The sequence below is a fragment of the Marmota monax genome, unplaced genomic scaffold, assembly GCF_021218885.2.
Source record: "Marmota monax isolate L192 unplaced genomic scaffold, Marmota_monax_Labrador192_F-V1.1 WCK01_AAM20220418_F8-fsc00110, whole genome shotgun sequence".
Taxonomy (NCBI): domain Eukaryota; kingdom Metazoa; phylum Chordata; class Mammalia; order Rodentia; family Sciuridae; genus Marmota; species Marmota monax.
This window is the reverse complement of record NW_026694633.1, coordinates 714563-734840: the sequence shown is the minus strand read 5'-3', so window position 1 is coordinate 734840 and position 20278 is coordinate 714563. Positions and strand designations below refer to the sequence as shown.

At 34.0% G+C, this 20278-nt stretch overlaps 1 protein-coding gene across 2 annotated transcripts in view; it reads left to right on the top strand.

Moving 5' to 3' along the window:
• Positions 1-19727, top strand: part of Zbbx (zinc finger B-box domain containing) — a 138454-nt gene extending 118727 nt beyond the window's left edge. For both annotated transcript variants that reach the window (XM_046422883.2, XM_058572245.1), the window contains 2 exons: positions 11137-11278; positions 13012-19727. In XM_046422883.2, coding sequence (XP_046278839.1) covers positions 11137-11278; positions 13012-13135 — 266 coding nt within the window. In that variant the 3' untranslated portion in view covers positions 13136-19727. The remainder of the gene's footprint in view (positions 1-11136; positions 11279-13011) is intronic.
• The last annotated feature ends 551 nt before the right edge of the window (positions 19728-20278 follow it).

Genomic DNA, 20278 nt, shown 5'->3' with positions numbered 1-20278 from the left:
CTTTCCACTTGGTGCAGCTGCTTATATGGTGCAGCTGCTTATATTGTATCCCACAGATATTTGTATGTTGTGTTTCCATTGTCAGTTCATTCAAAGAATTTTTAAATTTCCCTTCTGACTTCCTCAGTGACCCATTGTTCAAAAGTGTGTTGTACAATTTTAATATGTTTTTGTATAATTTCTACAGTTACTGTTGCTCTTGATTTCTACTTTAATTTCATTGTGATCAGAGAAAACACAGGATATTTTTCAATATTTTTGGAGGTTGTTAAAACTTGCTTTGTCCCTTAATATATGGCCTATTCTAGAAAAATTTCTGTGTTCCTATGAAAAGAATATGTATTCTCTAGCCATTGAGTGATATATTCTGTAAATGTCTGTTAAGTCCATTTTATTTATAGTATAATTAATTCTTGTTACTTTGTTGATTTTTGTTTGGATGATCTATCCATTGCTCATAGAAAGTTATTGAATTCACCCGTTATTATTGTATTGAGACCTATTTTTTCTTTTAATGTCTTGATAGCATTTATAATTTACAAAATGTGGTGCTCCAAACTTTGGCATAAATAAATTTATAATTATTATATCTTCTTGATTAATTAATCCCTTGATCAATTGCATTTATGTTTACCAGAAATATCATTTTAAAATTCATTTTTATTATTCATTTTTATTAATTTATTAATTATTTTTTATTAATTTATTTTAGTTATATATGGTTTATATAGTTATATATATTATATATTATATATGTATATATATATGTATATATATATATACATACATACATATATATTATATATAGTCATTTGGACATAATAAGAAAAACATGATATATAGTTTGCTCTAGTTTAGTCCCTAGTACTTCCCTTTTCCCAATCCTCATCCTCCTATATATTCCCTTTAGTGGGATTGATTTTTTAACATGTTCTTATCTTGGTGAATATCTCTCTTGTCTCTTTAGGTTTAGGATTTCCTTAAGCATCTTTTGCAATTCTTGTCTAGTGGTCTTGAATTCTACTTGTTTATGTTTATCACAGAAAGTCTTTATTTCATCTTCAATTCTGAAGGATAGCCTTGCTGGGTATAATAGTCATTTTGGTTTGCAGTTATTTTCTTTCAGGACATGAAATACATTATTCCTTGTTTTACTAGCCTTTAAGGTTCCTACTAAGAAAACTTCTGTTAATTTAATGGGCTTATTTTTACATATGACTTGATGTTTCTATCTTTTAGCTTTTCTTTGTCCTGTACAATTGGCAATTTAATTATGATATGTTTTGGAGAGGTTCTTTTTCTAGTCATTTCTATTTAGGATTCCAACTTATATGTTCTTTTCTTTCCCAAATTGTGGGAAATTTTCTCTTTATTGGATTAACTTTCTATGCCTCTGTTATTCTTCTTCTACAGATATGCCCATGAGCTAGAATTTTGATCTTTTAATGATGTCCTGAGATCTCACAGGCTCTTTTCATTCTTTGTTATTTTTTATTTATTACTGTCTAATTAAAATATTTTAAAAGACTTTTCTTCAAACTTCCCTTGATCTATTATGTTTTTGAGGATTTCAATTGAGATTTCTATCTGACTTATTGAAATTTTCATTCCAAGATTTCTTTTTAGTTCTTTACAAAATCTCCTTCTCTTCACTGAAGTTCCCATTCATTCCCCACATTCTCTTTCTTGTATCATCCAATTCTGTATTTGCATTCTCTTGGATTTTACCAAGTGTTTTAAAATCATCTTTTGAATTTGTTATCTGACACTTTATCCACTTATTGATATCTTTGGAATCTTTTCCAGAGAATTATGAGTTTCATATTACCTTGCTTTTTATACTTCATGTGTTTCTATGTTGAGTTTTGTTCAACTGTTTGGATATATTTCTCTTTAATTTTTATGCAATAGCTTCTTGGTATGCAGATTTCTATTGATGATATGTCTTAGGGTTTGACTCATTGAATTTATTTTCAACTAAACACCTTAGTTAATCTCCCTGTAACTTCTTCAATTGCAACTCATGGGTTTTGACAAAGTATTTTTCTTGTCAGAGTTGGAGAGACATACTTTCTTTACATGTCTTGCAAGAGTAAGGAAACTGGTAATTCAGGGAAGTATTATGTATGCAAAAGTAATTATGGGTTGCATTCTCAATAGTCGCTCCAAAAATGGGAGAGGTAGCCACTATCATATGTTGGAGGTTTCCCCAGGCAACTATTGATACAGATTTTGTTACTTGAAAGTTAATTTTTAAAAATCATTGTATTTTTTTTGTTTTGCAGTACTAATGATTAAACACAGAGCATTACACATGCTAAAGCAAGTGCTCTATCTCTGATTCTTATCCTCAACCCACTTGAAGGCAATTCTGATAATAGATGCCCTACTTGTAGTGATGGGCATGAAGCTCTTGTTTTCTAATTATGCACTGGTATAGCTCTAAGTGCTTCTCAAGAAGTAGGGCCAAAATCACAACCCCTGTTATGTGATACTCTCCTCCAATCTAATCAGCAGCATGTAGTTTGGAAAGTAAGACTGCAATAGCTGTAGAGGACCCAGGTGCCTCTATTCTGCCATTTTGTGCTTCTCTCCATCTTACTACTGTTAAAGCAACCAATATTAACTTTTAAATATGTGTACATTATAACTACAAAAAGATTAAATGTTTAGAAGGATGAATATAGATTGAAGGAAAAAAGATAATTTTATAAAAACAGACGCTTCTCTACATGATGTTTTAAATCCATGAAATGTGTCATTGAATAGAAAAAAAAATGGAAAGGGAATTGAACATTTTGATATGGGTGGAGTGCCCAGTTGGAGTCCAGGTTCTAGGCATCCCAAACAAAGAATTGAACAAGACACAAAAAAGTAACAGACAGAGCATTGATTTATTGAACGTGAAAGTAATAGTAAAATAGAGCAGAGGGGACCCAGTGAGAGAGAATATCAGGGCCCATGTTTGGGCAGGCTTGTTTTATAGTCTGAGCTGTGCCTCTGTCTCCTCCTTGCAGAACTGATTGAAGACATTTCCCTATTTGTTTCCAATGGTTATTTTCATCTAATTGGAATATAGAACTTTTGGAAGGAGTTGGCATGTCAATGGAACTATACAGACCTTTGGCAGGAGGTGGCATGGTGATAAGCTCTCTATTGTGGGAGTTGACATGGTAATGAAACTTACCATAAACAGAATCATGATGACTCATCTCCCTGTCTTGTTCTCTGGCTGGCATTTTTCTTGCACCTAGTCTTTGCCATCTTGATGTCCTTAAACTCCTACCTCAACTTCAGACAAGTATTTTTTCATCACAAGAAAATTATTTGAGCTGTACAAAAATTACCCTTTTGTAGACAAAAAAGATTGGGATATTGACAGTTTTCTATAGTTCAGTTTAATTTTTGCCAATATTTCTTTAACATTAAGGAAAATATGTGAAAAGAAGCAGTGAGCACCCAAGCCACTTCCTAACTATGTTTTAGTTTTGATAGTAACTATTAAGTCTCTAAAATAAAAGATGAAGAATCATTAGTTTGTTCCTTTATTTAAAACCACATTCTAATCTAGATGGTATTGAATGTACCTCTGTGATAGTTTATTATGTTATCAAGGTTTCTTTTCACTTTTTTTTTTTTTTTTAGGGAAACTTCATATGGATTAAATGCTTAGTACCAGCAGTTTTTTCTCCATGACATCCCTATCTTGAGCCTTTTATTTTGATTCATCTTGGGAAGGCTTGATTTGGCATCCTTGATAAGGTCTGTCTTTTATCTTTATGGCTGATTGGCATGTTAGCTAGATTTATTTAGTGACTCATAATTTCTTTTCCTTTGAACTTGATAGACAGTCCCTATCTTCTGACCCTGGGTGTGGTGCTAATTAGGTTTTTTTTTTTTTTTTTTTGGTACTGGGGATTGAGCTCAGGGGCACTTAACCACTGAGCCACATCCCCAGCTGAATTTTTATTTAGAGACAGGGTCTCACTGAGTTGTTTAGTGCCTTACAGTTGCTGAGGCTGGCTTTGAACTCACAATCCTCCTGCCTCAACTGCCTGAGAATCTAGGACTATAGATGTGTACCACCCCACCCAGCCCTAATTCGTTCTCAATCAAGGTATTTCCCCTTTAAAGTTTGTTTGGGCAAATATAACTATCAGTTTTTTCTCTGTAGGTAGGGTTGCTGGTAGCTCTATTACCTAAAATTTTCCTGTTTGAAAATGCCTGCTACCTTTATATTTGAATTGCGAACCAGATAAGGGTAGTGGCCTTGGGCCATTTTAAACCTTGTGCATACTCATTTACCATTTTCTGACTCTGAATTCTTCTGTGAAGTAATCTACAGACAACTTACTTTTTTTCCCCCCTTTTTTAACCTACCCTCTGTCCTGAATGTGACAGATGTCTTTCCTGCCTCAGTGTTCACAGAATTTTCTTCAGTAACTGGAGTAGGACTGATTCAATGTCAATAATTCAGCATTTCTTAAAATGGCAGCCTTCTCTTTCTATCTTCAGAATAATTTTTTTTCAGATAAATTTTCTGCTTTTGTATCTTTGAATTGCTTTTCTGTCCCATTTGGCTTTTTCCTGCTGAGAAACCTGTTTTGTTTTTTTAATATTGGATCCTCTTTAAACAATATATTATATTGTTATATATATTGTATAGTTGTTTCAGCTAGTTTGTATTTTCCTTTTTTATTTACTGTGATTTGTCTTAAGCTTGTGTTCTATGTTATGGCTTTACTTTTCACCTGACTGTAGTTCATTCTTTACCATTTGATTTTTTTAAAAAATTATTCTCTAAAAGTGTTGCTTTAACTTTTTCTTTTGACATTTTTGGTAACTTTTAATTTTGATATAATTTCAAGCTTATAGGAAATTTGCAAAAATACAAGAATAACACAAGAAATTCTTATATATGTATATTACTTTACCCTCTTCAAAACACACACACACACACACACACACACGCACACACACTTATTCTTCGGAACCATTTGAGAGGAACTAAACAGTGTGACTCTATCAGAAAAGATTTCAGTGTGTATTTACCCTAAACAAGAAAACCACTTACTATATAGTACAATGATCAAAATAAGGAAAGTTAACAAAACATGATTTTTTATTAGTGGTATGTGTAGTTTTTTAAATGATGATGTTTATTACAGCTTAATTTTTTTTCTGGCACAGGATTTAATCCAGGAATAAAAGCCATTTAATTATTTCCTTTTTGATGCTTGATGTATACCATTCATTGCTTGATATTTGGGATTAGTTTTGTTCTTTTTCAAAGGTTGATGGTTGATTTTCAGTCCTTGTTTTGTAGCAAAAAGACTTGGGAGGGGTTTTCTTATGGTCCTAATCTCCATTTTCTACCAGCTTAGTCTTTATTTAGTCATCTTTTGCATGCTTTGGATTCTTGATTCAGTTTATTGGCATAGGTAGTTGCTGTGCCATTTCTTTGTATCTTACTTGTCCATGCTTATCGTCAATGGCTTTGCTCACATCTTGTATCTTTTCTGTTAACAATGAGACAAATCCCCCCTTGAAATCCTCTGCCCTGGTACTGATATCAGTCTTTCTTGGAGCTACTGTTTAGGGTTGAGTCTTGCTTTATTCTCTGTATCCAGCCAGCTCAAAGCATGGGGAGAAGATAGGATCAGGAAGCTCAGTCTCCTTTGTTGGAGCATCTGGGCTTTGCTTTTCTTCAATTTTATTAAATGTCAAATATCATTTGACCTGGCTTCAAGTATATTCTGTCCCTAAGGGGATGTTTGCAGGTTTATAATTCTTCTTGCTTTTCCTAAGATCCTGTGGTGGGTGTTACAGAGACTTTAAAACTATTTAAAACATTTTCTCCTCACTTCTCTTCACTTTTCTCTGAATTGGCTGTTATTGGTGAGACTTTTCAGTTTTCTGATGACTTGTGCTTTCCTATTTAATTTGGTGTCTCTGTACTGGGTGCAAAGACAGAGTGGATAGGAATAGTACTAAGCCACACCTCAGTAAATCTTGTTTATTTGCTTGACTATCGCTTTTCATACTTTATTATGTGAACTTGTATCCATGTTTCTGCTGTTGTTTGATTGATTTTATGAATTTATTTTGAATTTTTTGCTTTTTGTATTGATTTAACTAGTGGTTTATGGAAGAAAGATTCGTGATCCTTCTTTACCTTCATTTATTTGCCTTTCTCTAAGTTACTAAAAAATAAATATAAATATTCTGGGAGGTAAATCTCACATTAAATGCCAGTTTTTAATTGAAGCATGTCAAATCTGGACTGAAAAGGATAACCATATAGTTTCAATCAGAAATTAAAGGGCTTTTTGGTTTCATAAGTTTATAAATTCCTTTATAAAATACATTAGTTGACAAACAGCATTCTTCTTTTTTTACCATTCCAGATTTTCCTTTTTCCTTATTATTTTGGTTCAGATGTGCGACACTATTTTCCCTGTGGCCCTCATTTATACTAATAACAGTAATATTTTCACTGAAAACCCATAACTTTTTATATATGAAAGCAAGCACACCCAGAGCAGCCTGGGCCCCCCACCAGAGATTTTCTTAATATCCAGCAGTATTACACAAGCACACTCACACCCTAAACCCAGGGCTGGCTTTCTTTCCATTGGGGAGTTGACTTTGGATGAGCACACAGTTTTTGAAGAGGTTCACCTGAAGCTCTGAGGAAGAAATGATGACACATTAGCTGAGTCAACCCAACATTCAGTGAGGTGACAGATGCTACTGTGTGATGAAACCTCACTCTAGAAAATTCACTGATTCTGTACAAGGTCTTTGTACTCTGTTTAGCATCAATGTGCAGAAAAATTCCATCTTCATTTCGCTACCCAGGAAGCAGTCTAGGAGAACTCCTTAGGACATCTGGCTTCACACATACCCAGCTACGCATTTTGACCCTTCTGCAAATGTGAATGTGTTTCCATCCCTGTGAATGCTGCATTGTTGTGAACAGCAGCCCTTCTAACTTGTTTTCTGTCAGCTCTAGGACACATCCGCTTCCTTTTTCTAAACTCTATGAAATAACAATTGTGCCAAGGAGCTGGGAGAATAAAAGACAGAAAATAACTACATTTAATAATCTATTTCTATTTCTTTTAATTCAGATTGTTATGGCTCTCAGAGAGCCATTTCAGAAGTAGCTAGGGTAAGCATAGGTGTGTGTGTGTGTGTGTGTGTGTGTGTGTGTGTGTGTATACTTACACATTGCCGATCAACTTCCTGATGAATCGAGACACTGGAGACAGTAAACCAGGTTGATTGAAAGCCCAGCTCAGGATCAGGAAATCTGGTTTTCAGACTTGATCCCATTACTTGCTAGCTTCATGATATTGGGCAAATTGCTTTCTTACTATCTCTTTACCTCAGATTCAGTGGATGAAATATGTGTAAAAGTCGTGTTTAATAAAAATTGGTGATCAAACAACATTACATATGAAATATTACGTTTAGGAAAATGTATCTCCATCTCCACAGTGCCTAATTCACAGTAAGTTCTCAAAAAGCTGGTGAAACCAGTAGGTGGTACTTGCTCCATACAACAAATTTTAATCAACTCTTAAAGCTGTTTCCATTTAAAAACTATGATTTCTTATGGGCTACTTTGAGGATTATGGTTAATGTATAGTTCATGCCATTTATTATCCCTTCCACAAGTGTATAAATAACACTATGGTCACTTCCTTAATGAGCTCAACTTATCAGTATAATTTATTTACTAAGGCACCTTGTTAATTTTTGGACCTGATGGACTGAAAAAAATTGGAAAATATAAGAAAATGTGCATTATGAAAAAGGATCAGTAATGATATACTTCATAACATTTACTTCTTTAATAGTTAAAAATGATTCATTTGTTTCAAACTCATTCTGAGTTATGGTTTAAGTATTTGTGGACCTTATATTCCCACAACAATTTTATGTTTGTCTAAGTTGCAGGTAGTTAACTGAACCAAGTAATTAAAGAGAGGAAAGTACTTATTCCTAAAGAAGACATAAAAAGAATCTACCTGATATCAGCAGATGTAGCCATTCTGTCCATGAAATAAAGCAAGGTAGCAATGGCTTTTTGAGTCACTGGGGTCTCTATTCATAGGTCGATCATCAAGTAATATATTAAGCTGTAAAACCCAATAGATTTTTAGTTAGCAAATAAGCCAGATAACCCTTGTGAAGACAGCTAGATTATACTGAGCTACAATGGCAGTCTTATTGCTTTAGGGTGATTTTTAAATTACAGAAAAGAAATTGAGTGCACACACAAGTGAAAATCGGCATATTAAAAAATTGGTAAAGGGAATATGGATGAGTAATAATAACCACTAGTGAATTTTATATGTTACACGTGTCACCTGTTCTTTAATAGCTGCTCCATGAAGCAGTTGAGGCAAGTGCTTAATTTGTCTCTTTCAGGTTCAGTACCTGAGGCTCAGGGCAATGTGGTAGCTTTACATTGTCTCCCGTGCATTTGCAGCAGAGGCAAGGTACAAACCCAGCCAATCTGTCCCTGTGTCACAGGACAGTGATCCAAAATAATGTGAAATCCTCTCTTCAAATTAAGGTTGTAACCACATTAGAGGGAAATGGTGTGGACAGAGTGAAAGTGAAGGGGTGAAAATACGGAAAGCATAAGAAAAGGAGAGATAAAGGCAAGACATAGTCAGGGAAGGCGAGAGATGGGGGCTGACACACTAGGAATGGGACTCACAGGTAATAGGGCACATGTTCTTGTCTCCTAGTAAATATTGGTATGGGGATGTGTAGTATTTTAAGAGAGTTATTTTTTCTTCTTTTTCTTGTTCCTTGATAATAAATAGCCTGATTGTTTTCCATTCTTCAAAATTTTTAGTTGTTTTCGATCCTTTTGTCCTTATATGTTCCTTTTTTAAAATTCAGATGAATGTGTGCTTACCTATGGAACATAGTTTTATGTGTTTTAAATGAGTTTCAGAAATGCACCCTGGAATTCTCTTTACTGAGATTTCCCTCTTTTGTTTAGTTGCTTATTATTGTGATTAAGCGATTTCTAAGAATCAGAGATAGGAAAAGTTTACTGTCAATCCATTCCCCATCAACTGAATTCTTAAAGTAAATTTTTCAGTATAGATGTCAATCCAGCCTTAGTTGGCCCTCTATTAGAACAATCAAGATACTGAGATTTTTGTATAGTCGACTTATATGTTTAACACCAACTTGTAATAGGGTTTTTGTAAACAGTTTTAATTTTCTCTGTCTTGATTTTTCCATTTCTTAAAATCAAGTGATGTCAAATTTGTTCCTGCTAACTTCACAAGGTATTCTAAAACATAATTTTGAAAATTAATAATTCAACAAGGCAGGCTCTTTCTATTTGCACAATATGAATTAGCTCTATACTCATTGAATTAGAACTCAGACATCTAATAGAGTTTGAATACCTGTCGTGCTGGAATTCCTTAGAACCAAGCCTCACTGTGGGATTTAGAATTTTACCTATTCCCAAACCTAAACCGATTGCTCTTTTTTGGGAGCAGTCCCTTCATTGGAGAATAAAAACATGCATTGGGGCACTATCTTGTTTCACCTTGTGGGAAACAGGAGAGAAAAACAATACCTTGAAACTGAAAGCTTAGATTCTAGAACACAGTGATTTACAATGTTGGTGACCTAAAAGAATACAGATCTAGTTCCAACTCTTCCTCTATGCATGTGTGACTTTCAATAGGTTATCACTTTTCTGTGGGCCCCCACTTTCCTAATCTCTAAGTAAGGATGTGAGTAGTTAGGTTGTTTCAAAATGTTTAGTACAAGAATCTTTTGGATTTTTTCCCAAATATTATTATTATATAGAATTTTAACTAGATCAAATAAAGCGGTCCTGATTGTTTCTATAATGGTGGAGATAGGAACTTCATCATCCTAAACCTACTGAATTTAAACATGTATCACAATTTGAAAGTCACAGGGGTGAATAATTTTAAGGACCCTTCCATCTGTAAATGTATGGAGATGTGTCTTTTAACAAGAGCAATGTAATTTATTTACATTCAGTTTGGAGAATCTCTGCTTGCTCAAAATTGTGAGTTACTACCTACCACAAAGAAAGAAAAAAAAAGAATGAAGAAAAGATAGAGAAGAAGGAAGGAAGGAAGAAAATCTGCTGAGTCCAGTGTATAAAGTGTGTAGCTTGGTGTTAGGGCTTCTGATCAGGGGTGAACACTTGGCTCTTTGGTAAGAGTGAAGGAAAAATAATAACACCTAGCAATTTTGATAGCTTTCAAAAGCCAACTTAGTAAAACTTTATGTACAAGTTAGATGGCTTGTACAACTTAATCAATGTTGAAAAGGTATTAAAGCCTTTTTATTGCAGTGGTATTTATGTCTATGTTTGAATTTATGATAATTTATATAAGGTATATTTGCTTAAACATTTTATTTATTTAATTTGTACTATTTGTCCATACTTCAGCTGAATCATAAGCCAGCTTGATAAAAAGGCTTTGTCTCCTTCAAATATAAATAGTTATTTATCCGAACAAAGCACAAAAGCAAAAAAAAAAAAAAAAAAAAGAGCAACTTTGCCAAGGCTCACCTTTTATTTAGAAGGTGGAGTGAAGCTTTTATTTCTTAGAAGAAAAGAATTCATAATGAAGTGTCTAACACGCAGGCAAGTCAAGGAGCTGCACGGTATTCCAACTTTATAGATCATTTCTTATGAAATTTTGTGAATTCATAGGACATTTGACACATTTCATAAGCATAATATACATTTAAAAAATCAATAGGATTAAGATGACTTGATACTCCTGCCCTAATTTATTTGGTTTTCTTTTCTTTTTTATCTTTGTTACTTGTGCTAGGGATTGAACCCAGGCCTGGCACATTCTAAGAATAAGGTCTGCCACTGAGCCACACCCCCAAAAACCACATCCCCTGATTTGGAATCTCAGATTAAACTTACCTCACACTCCATCAGCTAAAAAACATTAGAAAACTGAGGGATGATTAAAAATCTGTGCTGATCCTCTTTGTTCTGCTTGTAGTTTATTCTGGGTAAACTTCCAGCACCATATGCTGAGCATTTGTTTCTTGAATTTATGTGTTGACAATGCATGAAATAAAATATTTCAGATCCTTCAGAAAAGCTTTACAGCCTAACCTCAGAAGAGTTACCAGCCTTCAACAACCATTCTCTGAGTATAAGTCAGACTTCCACAGAATCCCTTGGAAAGAGCTCACAGATGTGGGATCCCTGTGGAGTTGAAGAATTAAGGTAAGTTAATACTGCAATTTGTATATAAATATAGTAAGTAGTAAAATTTGGACAAGCCCCAACTTGTTATCTTCATAAATAAAAAGTGCCTTCATGTGTGTAATTTATATGACCATTCTTAGTAAAATATTTGCTTCCTTTGCTGAGCTCTTATCAGGATTTAGTAAAAGGCTTATAAAGTTGTTACTTTCATGTCAAAAGATAGTTCTCTGCTGAACAATGTGTATCATAAAATTGGAGAGACATCTGGAATTTAGTAATCCTTCAGCATTTCAATTTCTTATATTGAAAAAAAAATTGTTCTACCCAAGTTAATTAACTCCATAAATTTCAATATTTTGCATCAGTAGAATCTTACCTAATGGAAGTAAAGTTTTTAGAATAGAACATTGTTAAGTTTCTTTCTTGAAATGTATTCTAAATTATTAATGATACGATGTTTTTATTTGTATCCTTTCTTTATTTCCTCATATAAGGAAATAAAAGTGATGGTGATAAGTTTATAAGGACTATAGTTTACACTAACAAATTCTTCATAAAAGAAGTTTACCTTATCAATCTATAATTGATATATTGGAATTTTTGGAAATGGAGCATTGTTCCATTTAGAAAGACTAAGATAAGTACAAAATAAAAGTCCCTTTGAATTGAAAACTCCTTTGATTGGTTTGAAGTTCAAAATTGTAGTAAAGGGTTATCGAAGTTGTTTACTCTTTCTCAAGGAGGAAATCAAGAACCTTGGTTCTTGGATTTTTGCATTTTTTTACACTCTTGCATTAAAATAAAAGGATCAATTTGAGGTTACTATTTTTCATTAAAAAGATCGTTAAAGCAAAGTAAACCTATGTGTACACCCATCATCATTTCATAAAAGAAACGGCATTTAATACTAACAATACAAGGGGACCATAAAAACACAGTTCTTTGAATCAAGAATGTTATGAAAAAGTCTTTACCTTTTCTTTATATTCTCTCTTCTTTGATAAGTGAACATTTTGTCACAGTTGCTCCTGTACTGGTTCACTGGCCAGAGTTTATGATCTGTTTAGCCTGTGTTGGACGTGAAAATAATAATAATGATAATAAAAACCGTTGTATCCATCACAGGGGGAAGTATTTCCTATTTGGAGGCATATATAAGGAGAAAATCTAGATAACTTTGGAACAAAATATATGCAATATGCTGATCCTAATCCTAATACATCTATGTGCTAAAGCTTCTGTCAGTCTCTGCCCCTCCCACAATAAAATGCAACCAAATAAACTAACATATAATTGCTTTCATTAATTTTGGTTTCGGCATGTCTTGACTGGCTATCCACATAGTCCTAATTTACTGTACACAAAAGAGGTGATTTATCTGGCAGTCTATTCATTGGAATTCTATTAAGCAGCCAATGTAATGATGAATGTTCTTAATGATGGCCCTGAGGCTCTGCAAGTTTCTGAGGTGCTTTCTGAATCATCAATGAAAGACAACCAGAGACCATAAAATTATCTCTCCTTGGTTCCATTGTGGTTTTATTTCTTGGGAGAGGGAGACTGATGAGAATTTCTCATTAAAGCAAGGCTTGCTAAATTGGGCACATTGAAAATTATGGCCCCAATCTGATGCAATCCCCTCATATCTGCTTGCTTTCAATGACTTCAACACATGTAGTATTGATCAGAAGATAAATGAAAGTTGAAACTAGGTTCTGTATATTGTGTATTGATTTTTAATGTATTTCCAGCTCTTATGGAAAAGATACTGAAATGCAATCTTTGCTGCCACTTTCTGAGAGCAGTACAGATGAGGAGGAAGATTTCCTTGACAAGCAACATGTCATCACACTACCGTGGTCAAAGAGTATTTAATGGTCATTTGTTCATTACTTTTCCATTTGTTACCCAGAATAAAGCACACAACTAAAAAAAAAAAAAAAAAAAGCAACTAAGTGATTACCTGATTACCTGTCCTGGTGCTGAAGATTTTGATTATTAATGTCTTTGATGTTTCAAGGATTGTAAACTAATAAAATTTAGTGAAGTTTTAACTTTAAAATCTTTTACTCCCAAATGATATATGTCAAATACCAATCTCTATTGCAGATTATATTAGTAAAATTTGGTAAATTTTAAGAAATAATAGTGATAATTATGTCTATAAAATTTACCATATGACAGATAGGTTTATATTTAAGGTAATATTTAAATATTTTTATTATATTTAAAGTAATATTTAAATATTCAGTTAAATTTTAAGTAATTGTCATTAAAAATAGAGTACATTTGATAATCATGTCATAGTAGTCCAGATCATCAATTGAGCCTGTAATTGCAGTGCCTTTTTTCCCCCTTGAGTATTTTTGACATTTATAGAAGTCTGGTAGCTTCAAAAATTGATGCTAGGAGGGAAAAAAGTTTAAAAAAATAGAGATAAAAAAAGACACAAAATAAAGCTGACATATTTGTCATACTTTTTTTTTTCCTAGTAAATCACTGAAAACACCCTAAAGCATCTTATTTGGGTAAGGCCAATGTTATGGTTAGTTTCATATATTAACTGGGCTAGTTTATGGTACTAAACTAGCCCAGTTAATATATGGGATATATTATTTTTTTATTTTTTTTTGTTCAAACATTATCGTAGATGTTTCTGTAAAGATTTTTTTTGGATGAGATTAACATATAAGTAGACATTGATTAAAACTGATTATTCTCCACAATGTGGATGAGCTTTATTCAAACATTGTATGAATATGTGAAACACCTGAGATACTCTGAAGTTTAGGGAATTCTGCCTTCACTTTGCCTTTGGGCAAAGAGATGCAACAACATTTCTCCTCTGGATCTTTAGCCTGACATCCTGCCTTACAAATTTTGGACTTGCTAGTGCCTTAACTGTGTGAGCCAATTTCTTAGAATGGATCTCTCTTTCTCCATAATACCCCTTACCCACACAAATTCACTGCAGGTTCTTTGTGTGGAGAATGCTAATCTAGGCAGCTTGAAGGACCTCCAGAAGTCAGGTTTTATATAACTGTAAGCAAAATATCCAACCATAAAAATTTAGAGGAGGAAAAGCTTATTCAGGACTCATGGTTTCAGAAGTCTCAGTTCATACATGGCCAGCTTCATTGCTCTGGGTCCAAGCTGAGGCAGCACATCACTACAGAAGGGTCCAGCAGAGGAAAGCAGCTCAGTTCATGGCAGGTTCAAGAAGCAGAGAGGGGAGGGAGAAGTGGGTACAGGGCAGATGCAGTCTTCTAGGGCATGTCCTTAGTGACCCACCTCCTCCAGCCAGACCTCATCTGCCTACAGTTACCTACCAGTCAGTCAGTTCATACTGGAGCAACCTGATTAGATTACAGCACTCCCAATCCAATCATTTCACTTCTGAATATAACTGCATTAATGTAGGAGTTTGGGGGTATACCGCCTATGCAAAGCATAACATAGTCAAAGGAAATTAACCCATCGGAAGCGTTTTATTGGTCATGCTGAGTAGCAGAGGGTGGGGTTCAGGTTTCACTTAAGGAAGAACAAAAAAGCACAAGAGAATTCATGTGGGATAATTTTGTGGTTGTAACCTTGGGCCATTTTAAGATAGTTTTCCCTTGTGAAATTTGTTGACATCAGAAAAAATATTCTGAAGGCTGGCTGTGTACTTTCACCAAAACAGCCATGTCTCAGGGTTCAAACTCTTTTTGTCATCTATGTGTTTCTGAGCAGTAACCCATTATACAAGACAGATGACCGTTCATGAAAATTTATCTTTGATACTTTTCTCGTGGCATCAATAAATTGCACTGGAACCTGAACCTATCACTTACTGACAGGTTAGACAATGATGAGACTTACAGCTGTTTCTATGTCTTTTACTATAACAGTCCCCTTTATTGAACATGATATAAGTGGATAATAAGCAAAAGCAAGCTAGTCATATTGTTAGAATAAAATGTTGCAAAAAACAAGTGTCTTCAGAAAGACTGTGACTCCTAAAGTAACTTTTACTTTCCTCATGACACTTCCTCTATCACAATCCCCTAGACACAACAGTGAGTCACTCTTGAATCTTCACCACCTGTATGAAAAGCCCTCCTGGCATCTCATCCCGAGGCTGCTGGCTCTCTGAGTTTCAGTATCTGTGGTTAAAGGGGGTTGAATGTTCATCTTTTAATATAGGAAAAGTGTTTTTTTTTTCCTTTTACTGTATCTGCTCAGGTTTTAAATTTCTTGACTTCTCGGTTGCTCTGAGACAACCTTTGTTTCTTTTCTCAAGAAGGAGCAAATTGTTCCTTGAAATGCCATTTGTAAAACTCAAGTGCTTTTCTCAATGTGAAGGAAGTGTTGTCTTATTTTTGTTAGAGAACAACTGGACCACTATGATTCCTTCTATGTATTCAGCCACAGCTTCTATCTTTTATGAACTGGCTCAGAAGATTTTATATGATGTCACTATCTTTTACAATATAAGAATGTTGAAATGAATATTAAGCTGATGATTAATCAGCATTAATGCATCTCTGGCCAAAATCTGAGGTAAGAAAAGTGCCATACAGACTTTCTAATTTAACTTCCAATACAATATTGAAATTATACATGAGGGTCCTCTATGGCAGAGAAGAGAGCAGACTTCCTCTCCTTTTGTTTGATTCCCATAACCACACATTTAGGAAAGTTCCTTAATTCCATTGCTATTAGTCTAATGAGGAATTAAAAACTAAATAAGATTAGAGCCTTTGCCTGAAGCAGCTTTGATGTGTTCTCTCATTTTGGAGTTTGAGCTTAAAATTGCTGTTAAAGGCCTACACCTAACTCTGACTATGGAACTGAAAGAGAGATTGATATTCCAGAAGAACGCTAACCATATTTCTAATACTGTAGTTAATACAGTGGACCTGTAAAAACTATTATATAACTACATGAATTTATAAATATGTTGATATTTGGAAGTTTGAACCCAGATTCTCCTAATTTTCTATTAGCCATATTAAATTCCATAATTTTACAGCTATGTATATCCATACAATGGAGACAAATGTTATTATGTTGTATTTGGTGGTTTGAGTATAGTGTTTGATATCCATTGAAGCCATTCACGTCTACTGCACTCTAGGGGACGCAACACAGGTCAGTTTTTTCCTGATGCCCTTAAGATTGTTTCACAATGTACCAGATATGTGAGGTTCACAGACAGCATTCTTCAATGAATAAGTGTTTAAAAATGACTTAACCTCTGTAATAAGACACTCAGATATTTTAAACGCTGCACTGATTCAGAAAAAGCAGTTCCTTCTGTCTCTGATTCAGTTTTTGGAAAGATTTTAAACAATGCTCATGTCATCCAGGTTTTGACACTTGCTATTTCTGATCTTTTAGGTTTCAAAATATACCTTGTAAAAGAACTTTCTCTAATCTCTATGCAAACTGATTTCCCTTGTCCTTTTATTCTTTCTTTATCACTTATCAATACAGTTGTGTGCTTTTCAAGATATTATGACTACATTAAAAATTTCAATATAGCACTACTGTGTCCATTTAGTTCACCACTGTGCATAGCCCCACCCAATGCCTAACTCAGATTAGAAGGTGAATGAATTTGCAGGATTCAAGTGATAAGGCTTTTCAGTCCCCAACTTTGCCAAGGGAGACAATATCATATATATAGTGAGAGAAATGTGGGATCTATCTCAGGTTGCTATTGATTTTGTGAGAATAAGATGAAGTTAGGAATGCAAAAACACGTTGGAGCCAGAAAAGGCTGTGCCATGCTAATTATTATCACTTTTCATGAGTTTATGCCATAATTTTTGAGTATATGGATGAATTAAGGGTGGATTGGTATGTGAATTTAGGGTCACATAGACATAAATAATGGACAAAGCCCACTGAACATCAAAAATGGGAAGTGCTCTCTCAGTGAACTGAATAATTAGACTGAATGATGCATAATGCCAGTGTTTACATTAAAAGCTAGATATTTAAAATTGTTCTATTGAAATTATTTCTGAAACATTGATACATACACCCATAACTTTCTTCTACTGTATATATTATAAGCTTTTAAATACTAAAATTTTTCTAACACTTTATAAACATTCTTTACATCATACTTCCAGAGAAAAGTCAAAACATACTATTTATACATTCCCAAATCTGTTTTTATAGGATATTCTGTTTCATCATAATTTTTATCCCTAGTTATTTATTACTAGCCACATTTGCATGAAAACAATGTTTATTTCCTTTGAGTTCATCTGTGCCTGTAGTTTATCCCCTACCTAAAGTCATAATTCTTTGTTAGTGACACCCTGATTGTTCACTGGGTAAATGATTATGATGTTGCAAACAAGATTATGATTTGAGCTGGGGAATAACCAGCAGGCATAGATGAACTCTCAGGAAATAAAGATCCTCCTCTTTTAACACAAGTGCCTTCCATATTTAAGGCAAAGGAGAAGATATTCTCAGCATTCTCCATAAGAAGGTGACAGTTATGTTTAAAATGTGAAGAATTAATTGATTGATAATGTTTCTTCTTCAAATGCATATAGAACACAGTAACAGTAATAGAGACATAGTTTTGAAAGGAGTCTTTTTGCTCTTCTGCTACAAGGAAGCAATATGTGTATTACTTTCTATCCAGAAAAAAATACACTTATTCCAGATACAAATGTTTATAACAATTTCCAAAGGAGGAATTAGTCTTCATCCCTATTTTACAATTAATTAAACCTTATATAGTCAACATAAATGTGAAAGAAATGTTTTGCGGTAAATTTTTATATAATTTCACCTTTTTCACTTACTTGTCTGTTTTTATAAGATGCTATTTTGTTGTTCACTCAAATGATAATGGTGTTCCCAAATAGATCTGTACTTTAAAAAGAAGACCTGGAAACACAGGCAGGAGATGAAGATACAGGTTTTATTTTTTAGAAGTATTCAGGGCATTTATTTTCTACTCTGACTACCTATGTCATAGGCCTAGAAGAATATCTCTTAGGTTAGGCTATTGAATCAGGTAGGATTTGGTTTAATTTTATTTAAAAACACCCAGTAAAAGTGTAATAAAATAAGTTTATTTCCCTTTTATGGAAATGGAGTCTGGTAGGCAGTCAGGGGCTACTAAGGCAACTACCTGGAACTATTCTGTTCCACCCTCAAGGTCACCTCACCATCCCAGTTGGTTAGAGGTGTCTGGCCATCATAATCTGAGATCCAGCTTTTAGAAGGGAGAAATGAAAGAACCAATTAGGCATCTTCCTCACTGAGGCTTCTCTTCCTGCAAGTCTTACTTAACATTTCTGCTTGCATATTTCAGCCAGAACATAGCCATATTTAGATGCAAGAGAATCAGAAATGTGGTTGAATATGTGGGTACATTGCTGCCCTGATAAAATTAGGGTTGTGTTCAGAGGGAAGATGAGAAGAGAGAACACAGAAGGCAACTGTGTTTTTTTTTAATTTTTAAAAATTCTCTAATATTATCCTCATTACTGACCTACAGTTGATTGTTTTCTTCATATATGGATTTTGTAGCTAATGTTTGTAATAAGTGGTAGAAACCAATATTTGGAGATTTAAATAAGTCACATTTGGAGGCACTACAATACTTAAATAATTCAATTTCTTACGTAATCCATACCTATAGTTCATGTTTTTATGCCTCCACAAAGGCATACTATACACAAACAGAGAGCTCATCATTATTCAGCTTCAAGTTTTCACCTTAGGACTTCTTGAAACACATTCCACATCTCTTTAAAGTTCAGACTTTGGGCTAATGCCCAAATCCAATCTGCTTTGGCAAAGATTTGCAATGCACTGTGCTAAAATGCTATGATCTGAAATATTGTTTCAAATGAATGTTCTAATATTAGGAGTTCAGAAAACTATGATATCATAAATTTCACAATTTAAAATAATATGTAAAAGAAAATCCTATGTTGGAATTTAGTACACTAGAGCCAAAGATTTGAGGTGGTCCCACAGATAAAAGTCTCACTACTTTGTTCCCATGGAGCAAGATTTAAATCCTTTACATTCAATATATATGTACAATAAGATTGTGTTCAAACTGAGTTCTGGGGGGGATAGGCTATCTTGATTTGGAGAGGATAATTAAGAACAACCAAATTGTTCAACAAATATGTGTTTGCTGGGATATATTTTATATAAAGAATTATAAGTAAGATTGAAGAAAGACTATGAATCCCAAATTTTGAGATCCATGGTTAGAGTTTTTTGAAGATCTCTGAGCCCCAATCTCATGGTGATCATCTGGGATTTATGTTGTCACAAGTTTTAAGATATGCGGCTGAATTTATATCCTTCTGCTATAAAACCAGACTCTAGAGGACCATGGGTAGAAGATAGTTCTTCACTGAAATCCATTCAAATATCACTAAGTGCCTATATCACTTCACTGACTTCAAGTTAGATTTTTTTCTTCAAATATGTGTGTGTGTGTGTGTGTGTGTATTACTCAAGATATTGAGAGTAAAATCAATTTATTTTAGCAATAAATAAAAGTCTCTGAAAATCTAAGAATAAGAACTATTAAAAAGTTGGTTTCAAGCTGGAACCTGAGTCAGTTCTCCCTTGGGGTGATCATAGATGCTCACCAGCACTTTTCTTGGTCAGGTAGCTGTATTTTTCTCAACTGACAGGCTTCTTATACTTACTCTTGCTTTCTGCTCATGCTCAAGGATTTAACTTATCTGGGTACATTCAGTTCTCTCACTCTATAGCTCCTCTAAGATAGCTACTTAATCTGCTGAATCAGTTTTTCAATTCGTAATCCAAAGGGAGAAGTTGTATTGGTGAGGCTTGGGTGTTTTCAAACTAAGACAATATGGTAGTCTAAGAACCCAAAGTTGGTTAAATCCAAATTGTTGCCAGACCATGGCAGAGGGAGGGGAGAAACATGGCCTCTACAACATAAAAAGCCGAGAATTATGAGTTAAGACAGTCTTGAAAAAGTGAAGTGGTTTTGATAAGCCATAAGTGTCT